Consider the following 12,247-nt stretch of genomic DNA (forward strand, 5'->3'; position numbering starts at 1 on the left):
GGCTGGAGACGGTTTCCCCTGCACCAGTTTTTTGGGAAAGGTGGCAATGTCCCGCTGCAGCCCTTCCCAGCGCTGCCGGACCCGGGACCGGCACCTCGCCCTTCCCTGCGTGCATGCACACAGAGATCACCGGCATCCACGCTGGGAATAAAACGAAGCCTGTCGGGGGCAAATAATTAATCAGCGGTAACGAAATGAGTCAGCGGCTCAGCGGAGAGGCAGCGAGGGCTCGGGGGGCTCATGGGGCTGAGCAAGGCGAGAGCCATGGGGCAGGGATGCCCCTAAATGCCCGTCACAGGGGCGGCGGGGGGGGCAGAGGCACCCCAAAGCCCACCCGTCCCCGCCGGCACAGCCACCTCCCCTCTGCTTTCAAAGAAAAAAAAACCCAGTTCTGCACAGCTGAGTTCAGTATTTTATCGCAAATAAAAGATGAAAGTGAAATTAAGCTAAATGTATTCCATTAAATATTCAAACCATTTCGACTTACTCTAAACCCATTTAAATGTTTTATCGGCTATAAAACGCTCCCTTGCAGGCGCCGGGCACCACGAGTGGACCCAGCGTAACGCCTGGCTCCGCACCGGAGCAGCTGATGCTCCAGCACCCAAATTGGCCTCCCCGGGGCCCATTTCCCACCTGGCACCACCCGGAGAGGTGCAGACACACCGCATCTCTATGCCCACAGCCTTCCTCCAGCACCGACCTCCTCCTCGCCCCGCTCCACAGCAGGGAGCCTGCTAAGCTGGAGCGAAGCAGGGAGCGGGGGCATCGACCCGCGCCCCCGAGGACGCGGGGAAACGCCTGCGGCTGCCGCTCCCGAGCAGAGCAATCTGCAGCGGCAGCTCCGCCGCAGCCGCCGAGCCCGCAGGAGACGGGTGCTGCAGCGAGGATGCTCGCATAGAATCATTGAATCGTTTAGGTTGGGAAAGCCCTTTAAGATCATCCAGTCCAACCAGTAACCTACACCACCAAGTCCACACTAAACCAGTCAAGGGCAGACCAGACTGAACCATGTCCCCAAGTGCCACCTCTGCCCGTTTTTTGAACCCCTCCAGGGATGGGGACTCCCCCACCTCTCTGGGCAGCCTGTTCCAATTCTTGACCACTCTTTCCATGAAGAAATTTTTCCTAATTTCCAACCTAAACCTCCCCTGACGCAGCTTGACCCCATTTCCTCTCGTCCTATCGCTGTTCCTTGGGAGCAGAGCCCAGCACCCCCTCCCTGCCCCCTCCTGCCAGGAGCTGCAAGGCGATCAGGTCTCCCCTCAGCCTCCTCTTCTCCAGGCTGAACACCCCCAGCTCCCTCAGCCGCTCCCCACCAGCCCTGTGCTCCAGACCCTTCCCCAGCTCCGTCGCCCTTCCCTGGCCACGCCCCAGCACCCCAATGTCCTTCTTGTATGAGCAGGTCCATCACCCCGCACCGAGACCCAGCTCCCCGCAGGGACCTCACGGTGCACTTCGAAGCCCGGCCACCGAGCTACCGCCAAAAACCTCGTGCGATTTTACGACGCGCAAAGCAACGCTTCCCTTCCCCTGCTGCTGCGGGGAAAACCAGAAATAAGATGAAGGCATGGGAGGGCTGCAGGAGCGCAGGCAGCCGTGGCGGGCGCTGGCGGCTCGGGGAGGGGACGCTGCAGCGACAGCACACGCGCCCGGGCGCCGCTTCCCAAGCCGCCTCTGCGCCGCAGCACAACTTGTCCGGGAAAGAAATTAAAGGATTAAGAAATGAAGCCGTTCTGGTCAGATGCTACAGGGCCTGGGAAGCGACTCAGCTGGCGCTTTCCACGTAGGCTCGCAACAGGCTGCGGATGTGCAGGAATTGCATTTTCCACTTCATAGAATCATAGAATGCTTTGGGTTGGAAGGGACCTTTAGAGGTCATCACTTGAGTTTCCACCGTGTCGGTCCCCGTCCTCTAACGGGGTTTTGAGCTCCCGTGCAGCTCTAACGAGGAGGATACAGAAGCAGACCCCGGTGAACAGCTTGACAACCTCCCTCCTTCCACCCGCAGCTCCCGAGTGTATTTTTTTCCGTGCCTGTGCCCCGGCTCTGCAGCTCCTGAGCAGCCCAGGCCTCCTGCCCTCCGCCTGAGCTAATCACACCTTTTATTTCAACCATCCGGCACTGGGACAGACCCGCGGGGACGCCGGCTGTCAGCACGCGCCGGGAAGCCACCACGCAGCACCGGGGCTGCAGGAGCCTGGGAGACACCGGTGCCCTTCCAGGGGCATCTCCCATGAAACCCCACGCCCCCAGCGCTCTCGCTGGCAGCCGAAACGGATGCAAAATGTCACACCCGGATTAAACGCACAGCCCGGTCTGGGTGGCATTTCCCAGACGCCGAGGGGGTGGCAGAGCCCCCAGCGTGCCGAGAGCAGGGCAGACACCTTCACGCCATCCTGCAAACTGGTGAAGAGTTCTCTCTGAGGTCTCGAGGCTGCTCCAGCTGCTCGTTTAAAGAGCAACTCAAGCACTTCTCTGCTTTGAAGACATTCATCTTACTTCTTTTTGCCTTTCCCAAGGCAGGAATCGAGTCCGTTGTCCACCGGGATTACCGCCAGCACAGGGGTGCTTGCAGTTTACTGGTGTGCTGCGGAACTGGAGCACACCGAGGAGGCTTATTATTTTTCAAATGCAAGAGCCAGGGAAACATGAATAAAATACTAGCAGATGTGAGAAAGCGGGTGCAGCCCGCCGCGGGTGCCGCTCGCAGCATCTCTTGGCAACTGAGCCCCTGCATGCAAATGACAGCCTTCGCGACTGCAAAGCTGCGTCCCTCTGCAAGGGAGGGAAGCAGCAGCTGAAAGCAAAGCAGGGCTCGGTTTCCCAGGAAAAATGGCCATTTACTCCCCTGATTGCCTGTCCTGGGAGCGGAGAGAAGGAACCAGCAGCAGCTGCGGAGAAGCTGTTGTCCCAAGAGTCAGAGACGACGCAAATCGATAAAACCAAGGCGCGTTGCGGCTAACGGCGCCTGCCCTCCCTGCGCGAGCTCCCCGGGACCCCCCTCACCCGCTGCCCGATCCGGGCAGCACCCGGCCCTTACGGCACCTGGTCCTTATGGCACCGGCGCCGGCACCCCGTCTGCCCCCCGAAACCAGGCAGAGCGGGTGGCAAGCGTCGCAGGAAAGCGCCTCTGGGCAAATTTAGCCCAGCTTTCTTTACAACAAGAAATGCGAAAGTATGAAATCAGCTACCGGTTTCTATTAAAATTCATACAGCAACAGGAGATGCAGAACAAGCCCGTTGCAGACAAAGAGCTGCTGGAAACACATCCCCAAGGCAGGCACACGGGCACCCCCCTGCCAGGCCGCCGGCACAGCAGCGCCGCGGAGGGACGGGCAGGCCCTCGGCCCGGGCGATGCCGGTGGCACCGAGATGCCCTTCCCAGGGGAAGGCCACCGTGCTGGCCCCTCCGGTGCTCCAGCTCGTGGCCCTGGGGACCCACCTAAACCCAGCCGACCGCAGCCTGCGGCAGCCCCCTGCCCGACCCCGTACGCTTCGCCGCGCCGCACGGCGAAGCGCGCGAACAGACGCGACCAAACGCCCTGCTCAACGCCCGCGGTCCCTTCCCTCGAACGTTCAGGACTAATTTGGTGCAGAAAAAACACGCCTGGAATGAATTTATTTCCGTTTCTTTCTTCTGGCCTAAGCAGATCCCCTCCCACTTTTTCCAGATTGATCCATCAGAAAATTAGCCCTGCTAACGCTCAGCGCCAGCCGCTGAGATAAAAGCCAGCCCTTGGCTTTCAGATGGCTCCAGGGTGCAGCGAGCCTTGGAAGGGAGGCACCACGGCCAACGCCGTGCCGGAGCATCGCCCCGAGGGCGGGGATGCGGGCACCCGCGGGTGCTCAGGGCATCCACACCTCCCTCCCCTGAGCGCACGGAGAGCCAGGACCAGACTTGCCAAATCCAGACCGCAGCCAACGTTAGTTTGCACGCCCTGCACGGCTGGAACGAAGCTTTCCATCTCTCCTGCAAAGTTCAGCTCGCTGCGGGAGTCAGCAGGCAGCCAGCAGCTGCTGTTTTGCCGACGGAAGGTGCACGCATGCACGCTACAAAAAATAAACAGAGATGCAACAAATCTCTTATGCAAAAAAAAACCCCACCATTATATACTGCTGGTTCCACCCCCAGAGCCGCACAGGGCTGAATGTAATCAAGAGTCCTTAAAGCTCAGGGTCACAAGTGACAGCTTTTATTTACAGCACGCAGCAGCCGTCCCGGCGGGCAGATTAACTGCGGCACGGCCAAGGCTGGAGCAGAGAGCGCAGCCGCTGCCAGCTCGCCCGCGCCCGCCGAGGCTGCGGCTGGGGGGAGCTGCGGGTGCCCGCGGGGGACACGTCGGTGCAAACCGGTGGACGCCAAAACCCATCCTTCAGAAGAAATATTCCCCGCGCCCAACCGCCTGCTCGGGAAGCCCAAAGCCGTGCCGGAGCAGCAGGGCTGGCTCCCTCCTCCTCCCGCAGCACCCAAGCGTGCTCGGTGCCAGGATCTTGGTTTGCTGCCTCTCCCCGGGGCAGCAAGAGAGGAGCGATGCCGCTACGCACCTCGGAGAAAACGGAGGCAAGCCGCCCTGCTCCGAACTCCGCCAGCAAAGTGCTTCCTAATGGCTTCATCCCACTGATTAAGGCAGAAACCATCTCCCCTGCTAACGCAAAGAAACTCATTAGCACCTCTTCCCATGGCGAAAAGGCTCGTCTTTCATTTTTTTCTATTACGTTCTTCTCCTTTCAGGTCCAATTAGCACGAAAATTTTAACTCGCCCGAGCCTGCAAAGCTCGGGACAGAGCGTGGGGCTGCGAGCGTCGGGGCGGCCCCACGGAGCCCGGCCGTCGTCGGGGAGGGGGCACGCAGCGGGCTCACGTGGCCCGTTGGTTTCTCGGCTTTGGCAAGCCATTCCTCCCGTTAGTCAGCTGTTACAACAAGACAGAAGTACCCTTGGCTGCGCAGCTTTCATTTCTGACAAGGTTTCTGCTGCGTTCCCGCAATCGCAGCAAAAGGCAGCTTCTTCAGCAGCACCGAGAAAAATGGGATTCGCACCCCTGAGCGATAAACCTGCTCTTTTGCAGGAGACCCTTCTGCCTGAAGCTCCTAACAGATGAAGTTAGAAACGCACGCGCGAGCTGCCCCAGATTGCTGCGCTGCCTGCACCGGCCGGGGTCTGCAGGCAGAGACCCGGCCCCACCGCTGCCCGCAAGCAGAGGGATCTGCCGAGACCCCCAGCCCCGGGGCAGATGAGGAGGAAGAGCTTGCGCCACGGCTCGGCACAGCCGCGGCCACGCTGCGGGAAGGAATAATTCAGCCCCCCGTTATCTAGCGATGGCTGGAACCCCCAAAGGCGCCGCCTGCCACCGAGATGCCGGAGGCAAAGAGGGGTTTGCCCCCCCGGGAGGCTTTTCCCTCCGAGGGAAGCAGCTCCGTAACTTGGACAGAAGTTCCCATGGCTCCAAGCGAGTCCCCCGCCAGGAGCGGAACCCCTCGCCCCAGCGCTCTCCCTCGCCTCAGTGGCACCCGCAGCGGCGGGGGGGGGGGGCTCGCCCCCGCAGCGCACCCCCAGCCGAACCCTCCGCTCGGCACCCCGGACCCGCCGGCACCGCCACGGCTGAACGGGGAGGGCTGCTGTGCTCCCCAGGAGCTACAGACGCTCCTCCAGTAAACCTGATTTTCAAAGGAAGGAAAGCCGAAGGACTCGGCACCTCCAAAGAGAGAAGCCAATAGGTACCATTTTGATGCATTTTTTTAATACTACGATCGCCTTTATTTCCCTAGTATCAGTGGTTTATTTTCCAAATCTATTTAGATCAACATCCTTCTTTGTTTAAGACGACGATGGTAACCAAACACAGCGCGAGAGGTTCTCTGTAACATAAAACAGTAGGAGGGAAAAAACCTAGGGGACCATTAGGAATTGTAACGCCAGATTAATTTTAAATGGCTTTCTATTCATTTACATTTGCTCAGGCCTACACAATCCATTAGCCATAGCTTTGCGTGTATCTAATGGTTTGACATCCTCGAAAACGAGCGGCTGATCCTGGAGCCCACTGGGACCGGTGGACGGACTGGGAGAGGAGGCGGAGAGCGGCTGGGTGGGCGTGGGGGCTGCCCCCCAACGCGGCTCTGTCCCGTCCCAGGGCGCTTCGCGGAGACCAGCCGGCATCAAGAGGAGCCGAGACAGTCCCGAAAACAGCGGCAAGAGCCGGGTAGCTCCATCCCCACAACATCCCCAGCCTTTCCCCAGGCTGCCGGCAGCTCCCGGCTCCCCGGGCCGCGCAAGCTCACGCATGCACGGGAGCGCAGCTGCCGCACGCCCTGGCCTTGGGGAGGTCCCCGCGGTCTCCGCCGCCAGCGAGGCTCAGCGACCACCGCAAACCCCGCCGAGAAAGCCCCCGACGCACCAAAATAACGCCCCGCGCTTGCTCGGCGCCCCTTGCGCCGGTCCAAGGCGAGCGCAGCAAAAACCCGGTGACCGCCTTCCCCAACCACAACCGCCCACGGTCACAAACAGCCTCGCTTGCTTCAGCCAGAAAACCTGATGCCAAATTCTGGGATTACAGGGAAAAGGAGCTGCGATGTGACAGTTTTGCTGTTAGAGACGCGCAAATTAAAACCCAAGCGCGCTCTCGCAGCAGAAGCCTCCGGCGTTACCACCCCGGAGCTTCGTCTGCATCGTGATGCAGATGGCGAGAGGGGCACAATTACACAGCGCCTGCAAACAGGATTATCTTAATGGAAACGGAGATGTACAATCAAAAAACTATTCCCATGTCCCCCCAAAAAATTACGAGTGCCTTACAAAGATGATAATAATGAGTTTTAGGGCATACACATGATCTTCCCTGCTGTGTAATCTGCCCATTCCAAACCTATGTACCTCTAGCAGCTCTATTACAGAAGTAAATTAACCCTAATTTGATTGCTTCTCCGTAGCAGTCGTTTCAGCGCTCTAATCAATAAGTCACAGGATTTTATGACTGCCCTCGGTATCAATCATTGCAATCAGTAATAAAACGCTTTTCATTTTAAGAACACCTGAAATACCATGTAATTAATGTTGTATAAAATTATGGACTCCAATCTACCAACTTCACCACGCTGCTGCTACCTGCAGCGTCGCTCCGCACCGAAAGCCTATTTGCAGGGAAGAACATCGCTTTCCAAGCCGTCCCTCATCTCTTCGGCTTGTCACTGCACCAGCAAGTTATTATTCACGCCCCGGCAAAACAGCAGGTTACAAGAGACACCCGTCTCCCAGAAATCCTCCAAGAAAGGGGGGAGATCCAAGACCCCGCTGAGAACAGGCAGCCGGGAGGGTGCAACACCGGTGCGTGGCATCACCACCAGCTCTTCACCGCACCCACCCGTCACCGCCACGGCGCCAAAACGGAGCCAAAAGCCTTCGCACGGCGAGACGACGCAGACGGTGTCCCGACAGCAGGGCAGGGAGAGCACAGCCACCGGGCACGTCCCCGGTCCCGAGGGCTGAGCCCCCCCGGGGGCCTGCGGCACCGGCCAGACGTCTCAGGGGTGGCGAGCTCGTGGTTTGGGGGAAGCTGACGGTTGGGGAATCGGTGAGGGACAGGGAACACCCGATCCTGGGGCCAGGGACCCGAGCCAGGCGTGCAGCTGGCTGCTGCTTCGGTAGCGATAGCTCAGAGGAGCCACCGCGGCCACGGCAGCATCCGCAGGGCTCCCTCGCTGGCCCCTCACAGCCTGCTGTAAGGTTTCTTGGATAGGACGGAGGAGATGGGCTCGAGTTGTGCCAGGGGAGGTTTAGATTGGATATTGGGAGAAATTTCTTCATGGAAAGAGCGGTCAAGCATTGGAACAGGCTGCCCAGAGAGGTGGGGGAGTCCCCAGCCCTGGAGGGGTTCAAAAAACGGGCAGAGGTGGCACTTGGGGACATGGTTTAGTGGGCATGGGGGTGTTGGGTTGATGGTTGGACTGGTGATCTTAGAGATCCTTTCCAACCTTAGCGATTCCCAGTTTTACTTTCATTAAAAAATAATCCAACCAGCAAGCCAGGAAACATGAAATTAATTATTCCTCTCCCCTTAATTGGTTTAGTGGTGGGCTTGGTAGTGTAGGTTAATGGTTGGACTGGGTGATCCTAAAGGTCTTTTCCAACCTAAACGATTTGATGATTCCCTGATGCCACCTCTGTCGCATCGCCCCGCGCCGGCAGCGGGATGCTCCGGTGGCTGCCAGCAGAACAGTTACGCTCCGGGAGCTCAGGACCCCTGGGCACGCCGCCTGCCCCCCGTGCCGCGGGGAGCACGGCCACCCCGGCACCGCGCCGCCGCGTCAGCGCCCCAAAGCTGCGCCGGGAAGATGCTTCCAGGAGATTCAGGTTTGTGTCAGTTTTGTTGTGGTTTCGTTTGTTGGGTTTTTTTTTTTTTTTAAAACACACTCTTAAAAACACTGAAACCGACTTGGGGGAATATTTTCACGGGGCGGAAGCTCAGACCTCAGCAGTCGCTTTCACACGAATCGTCCCCAGGAGCCAGAGCAGGGGCCACGTTCCCCCATCCTCGTGCAAAGCTACAACGAAGAGCCCGCTGCGCTGCCGCCGCCCTCGCACGGCTCCTCAGCCCCGGGTCGGGATGATGAGGTTTAAGTTGTTGGAGCAATATTTTGTTACTCCTCCGCAAAAGCCGCTACTCACCTGCGTGCAGGGACGGAGCAGGCAGGGGCGGAGGAGCCCCCCCGGCACTTACCCTGAAGTCGATTCCAACCGTGGAAATGAAGCTGCCGGCGAGGAAAGCGCCGTCCTTGAAGCGCACCAGCAAGCAGGTTTTGCCGACCCCCGAGTCGCCCACCAGCATCACCTGCGAGGGCGGGAGAGGAGGGGCGTTAGACGGCGGGTTTCGGGAAGGAAGCCCCACCGCAGCCGTTGCCCGTCTCCATCCCAAAAGCCCCCTCCCGGGAGCAGGCAGCCGATCCCGTATTCTCAGGGGGGAAAAAGCACATCCGTGAGCGATGTCCTCAGACGCAGGGGAGGGTCGGGGAGAGAAGGGAGGGACCCGCAGCGGGATTATTGCCCATCCCGCGCCACGCGTGTCCCTGAGCACTGGCCAAACTCGAGACACCTTCCGCCGACCAGTACTTCAGAGATCGCCCATGGGGGCACAAACACCCCTTGAAAACCAAGCGGTGCTGTCAAGGCCACCCGACGGCTGCCGGGCCCGCGCTGTCCCCGGCACGGCCACGGACACCCCGCCCCGTGCGGGGCTCTCTGCGAGGGCGGCACTGCCTGCGGGGAGACTTCAGGGGGGCCCCAATTATGAGCGCCAGCTCCAGGGGTGCACTGCGCCCTCGGCGAGCAAAATCCTTAGGCGGGACCCACCCCCCCTCACGGCCGCCCTCCTGGTCCTCAGCGGGTGCCGACGAGCAGCTCCCGGTGCCACCTGCCTCAGTTTCCCCACCCAGCAGCAGCCGCAGGTGCAGATGGGGCAGGCACCCACCCCAACATAAAGAAACCACGGCAGAGCTGAAACCGCTCCCAGACGCAGCTCCCCGGAGCCTGCGCTCAAGCCACAAGCCCCCCCGGAGCCCTCCAGCCCCCCCAGGGCCACCGAGCCCGCTCCGCTCGGCGGGACGACGGCTTCCCGCCGTCGAGAAATCCCGGACCACGCAGCCGAGCTGCACTAGCGGCTTCTGCACCCACGCCGCTTTGCACGGCGGGGCTCCCTCTCTCCCCAAAGCGCTGCCATCAGCTTTCCGCAAGCCATCAGCCCGTGACCAAACCCAAGCGGTTTTACGAAGGCGCTGCCCTGGGTCGCACCGAACCCACGCAGGAGCCGTCAGAAGCAGCCGACGCCATCACCCCGCCGCGGCTCGGCCTCCTGAGAGGCGGCAGCAGCCCCGGCCGCAGCTGGGCCTTGTTTTGGGCAGGGGGGCACCACTGGGGAGGGGAGGGGGCGGCCGGGATCCGGCCATGGCGCCCCATCGCCCGCGGCGCAGGGTCCCGCAGCGGGTCTCCCGCGGGAGCACCAACGCGCCGAGCGCCGGCACAGCGGGGTCGGAGGAGCCAGCGAGCCGGCGGACGTATCTGTGCGAAGCCAAGGGAAGGGGGAAACAAAATTTTGCAGTACAAAATAGTGGTATTGATTTTTTTGAAACTTTCCAGACCTGTCTTCTAGAGCAGGGCGACCCGTAAAGGCAGCTTCTCCCCGCCCAGCACCGCGAAGCCTCAGCCGGGGCACGCAGCAGCGCCCAGGGCCAGGCTGGCGCCAAGGGCCGGGTGATCAGGATCCGGCCCCATGCCCGGGACTCGCGTTTGGCCACTGCCTCTGGCAGAGCTCGGGAGCCTGAAGAGAGGGGCAAGGGGAAGAGAAAGTTGAATAGACCAGGTTTTTACTGAATACGAAGTAATTTCTCTCTGCCACTGGTTCAAAGCCAGCCGGACCATCAGCAGAGGTTTTGGCTACCTGGCGTTTGGGCTCATCCGAGACCTCGTTCCGCTCATCCCTGTGCCATGGGGGCAATCCCCAGGGAAAAGCCCAGCCGGGGCAGGGAGAGGCGAGCTCAGAGGACCAGCATGAACACGGAGGTGGCTCCATTTTAGGGAAGCTGTCGAACCATTACCGCAGCTGTATCAGGACCAACCGCCTACCAAAGCAACCAAATTCACTTCTCCAACAGCCCTCACCTCCGACTCCGCGTCCCAAATCTCACCACCACGCCGACCGCCGCAGGCGCCCAGCTCTCCGACACAGCACGCCGAGGTCGGGCTCGCCACCGCAACCACCGCCTCCCCGAAGCTTAATCCCCCGCGCTCGGTTACGGAGATCCGTGTTGGAAACGCGGTCAGCCGGGTCGCGCTGAATTGCGGCCCCAGCCAAAATCGCTAAAGCGAGCTCCAAGCTGGGCTTGCATCAGGATGCACGACGGAAGGGGGGGTGAGGGGTGCAAATATGGGGGAGGGGGGTGCAAATATGTTTGATCCGTGCCTCGCTCGCCAGAACCCGAAGCGGCGAGAAGCCATCCGAGCCCTTAAACGAAGGCGCCAGCCGGAGACGTTTCCCCAGCAGCCAGGGCAGGTTGGAGGCGGCTGAAGGAAGACCATCGCCCCGCTTTGCAACCGCATTTTTTACGTGACTGAAGAGGAACCAGAAGGTTACAACGACTCGTCCGAGCAGAAAGCCTTTTGTCATCACTTGCAAAAGTTCCGCAGGAGCGGCCCCGCTGCCGAGGGCTCTGCGGGCTCAGCCCCCGGGGGGCACCGGGCACCGGAGCCGGCCGGGATGCGGGGCTCGGAGGGAGGGAAGGGAATCATAGAAGAGGGGGTGCCCGCCCGCTCCCGGCAACTTCTCCGGCTGCTGCGGGGAGGCTGCACCGGCCCCGCACCCCAGGGACCCCGCCCCCCCCACCCCGGGGGGGGCTCCCACCCCCGCGCCCCTTCCCCGCACCTTGAAGGCGAGATCGTAGAACTCGCCGCTGCTGCTCGGCGAGGGCCGCCCGGCCGCCGCGCCGCCGCTGCGGGGCAGCTCGGGGGCGGGCGCGGAACCCCGCGGGGCACCGCTACCGGTACCGGTACCGGCGCGGCCGGGGCCCTGGGCCGGGGGGGGCAGCGCGGCGGTGGGCGCGGCCCCGCCGCCCTTGCTCCGAGCCGCCTTCTTCCGCGACATCGCCGGGGCCGCCGCGCCGGGCGCTGGGGGGGCGCGGGCTCTACCGGCCCCCGCCGCCGCCGCCGCCGCCGCCGCCGCCTCCCCCGGGCCGGCCCGGCCCGGCCCCGCCGCCAATGGCAGCACCGCGGGGGCGGCGGCGGGGGCCGGCCCGCTCCGCTCCGCGCCCGCTCGCTCCGCCCCGCCCCGCGCCCGCGCTAACGGCGGGGACCTGCGCACAGGCGGGGCACCGGCCCGGGGGGGGGCACACGGGAGGGGGGGCACGGGCGACAGGAGCAGCGCGGGGGGGGCTCCCGCGCACCCACGGGGGTATTTGCACCCCGGGAAGCTGCGTGCGGTGCTCCACGCCGTGCCCGGGGTGCCCCACACCGTGCCCGGGGTGCTCCATGCCATGCCTGGGGTGCCCTAGGGTGCCCCACACCATGCTCAGGGTGCTGCACCCATGCCCACACTGCTCCACGCCATGCCCAGGGTGCCCCACGCTGCGCTCAGGGTGCCCCACACCATGCTCAGGGTGCTGCACCCATGCCCGCAGTGCTCCACGCCATGCCCAGGATGCCCCACGCCGTGCCCAGGGTGCCCCATGCCATGCCCAGGATGCCCCACGCCGTGCCTGGGG

At 62.2% G+C, this 12,247-nt stretch overlaps 1 protein-coding gene across 1 annotated transcript in view; it reads right to left on the minus strand.

The window, feature by feature from the left end:
• Positions 1–11,631, minus strand: part of RAB26 (RAB26, member RAS oncogene family) — a 33,648-nt gene extending 22,017 nt beyond the window's left edge. The window contains exons 1-2 of the mRNA XM_075718695.1: positions 11,413–11,631; positions 8,719–8,829 (exon numbers count right to left, since the gene is read on the minus strand). Coding sequence (XP_075574810.1) covers positions 8,719–8,829; positions 11,413–11,631 — 330 coding nt within the window. The remainder of the gene's footprint in view (positions 1–8,718; positions 8,830–11,412) is intronic.
• Between the last annotated feature and the right edge of the window lie 616 nt (positions 11,632–12,247).

Source organism: Pelecanus crispus, chromosome 11, assembly GCF_030463565.1.
Source record: "Pelecanus crispus isolate bPelCri1 chromosome 11, bPelCri1.pri, whole genome shotgun sequence".
NCBI classification, from domain to species: Eukaryota; Metazoa; Chordata; class Aves; order Pelecaniformes; family Pelecanidae; genus Pelecanus; species Pelecanus crispus.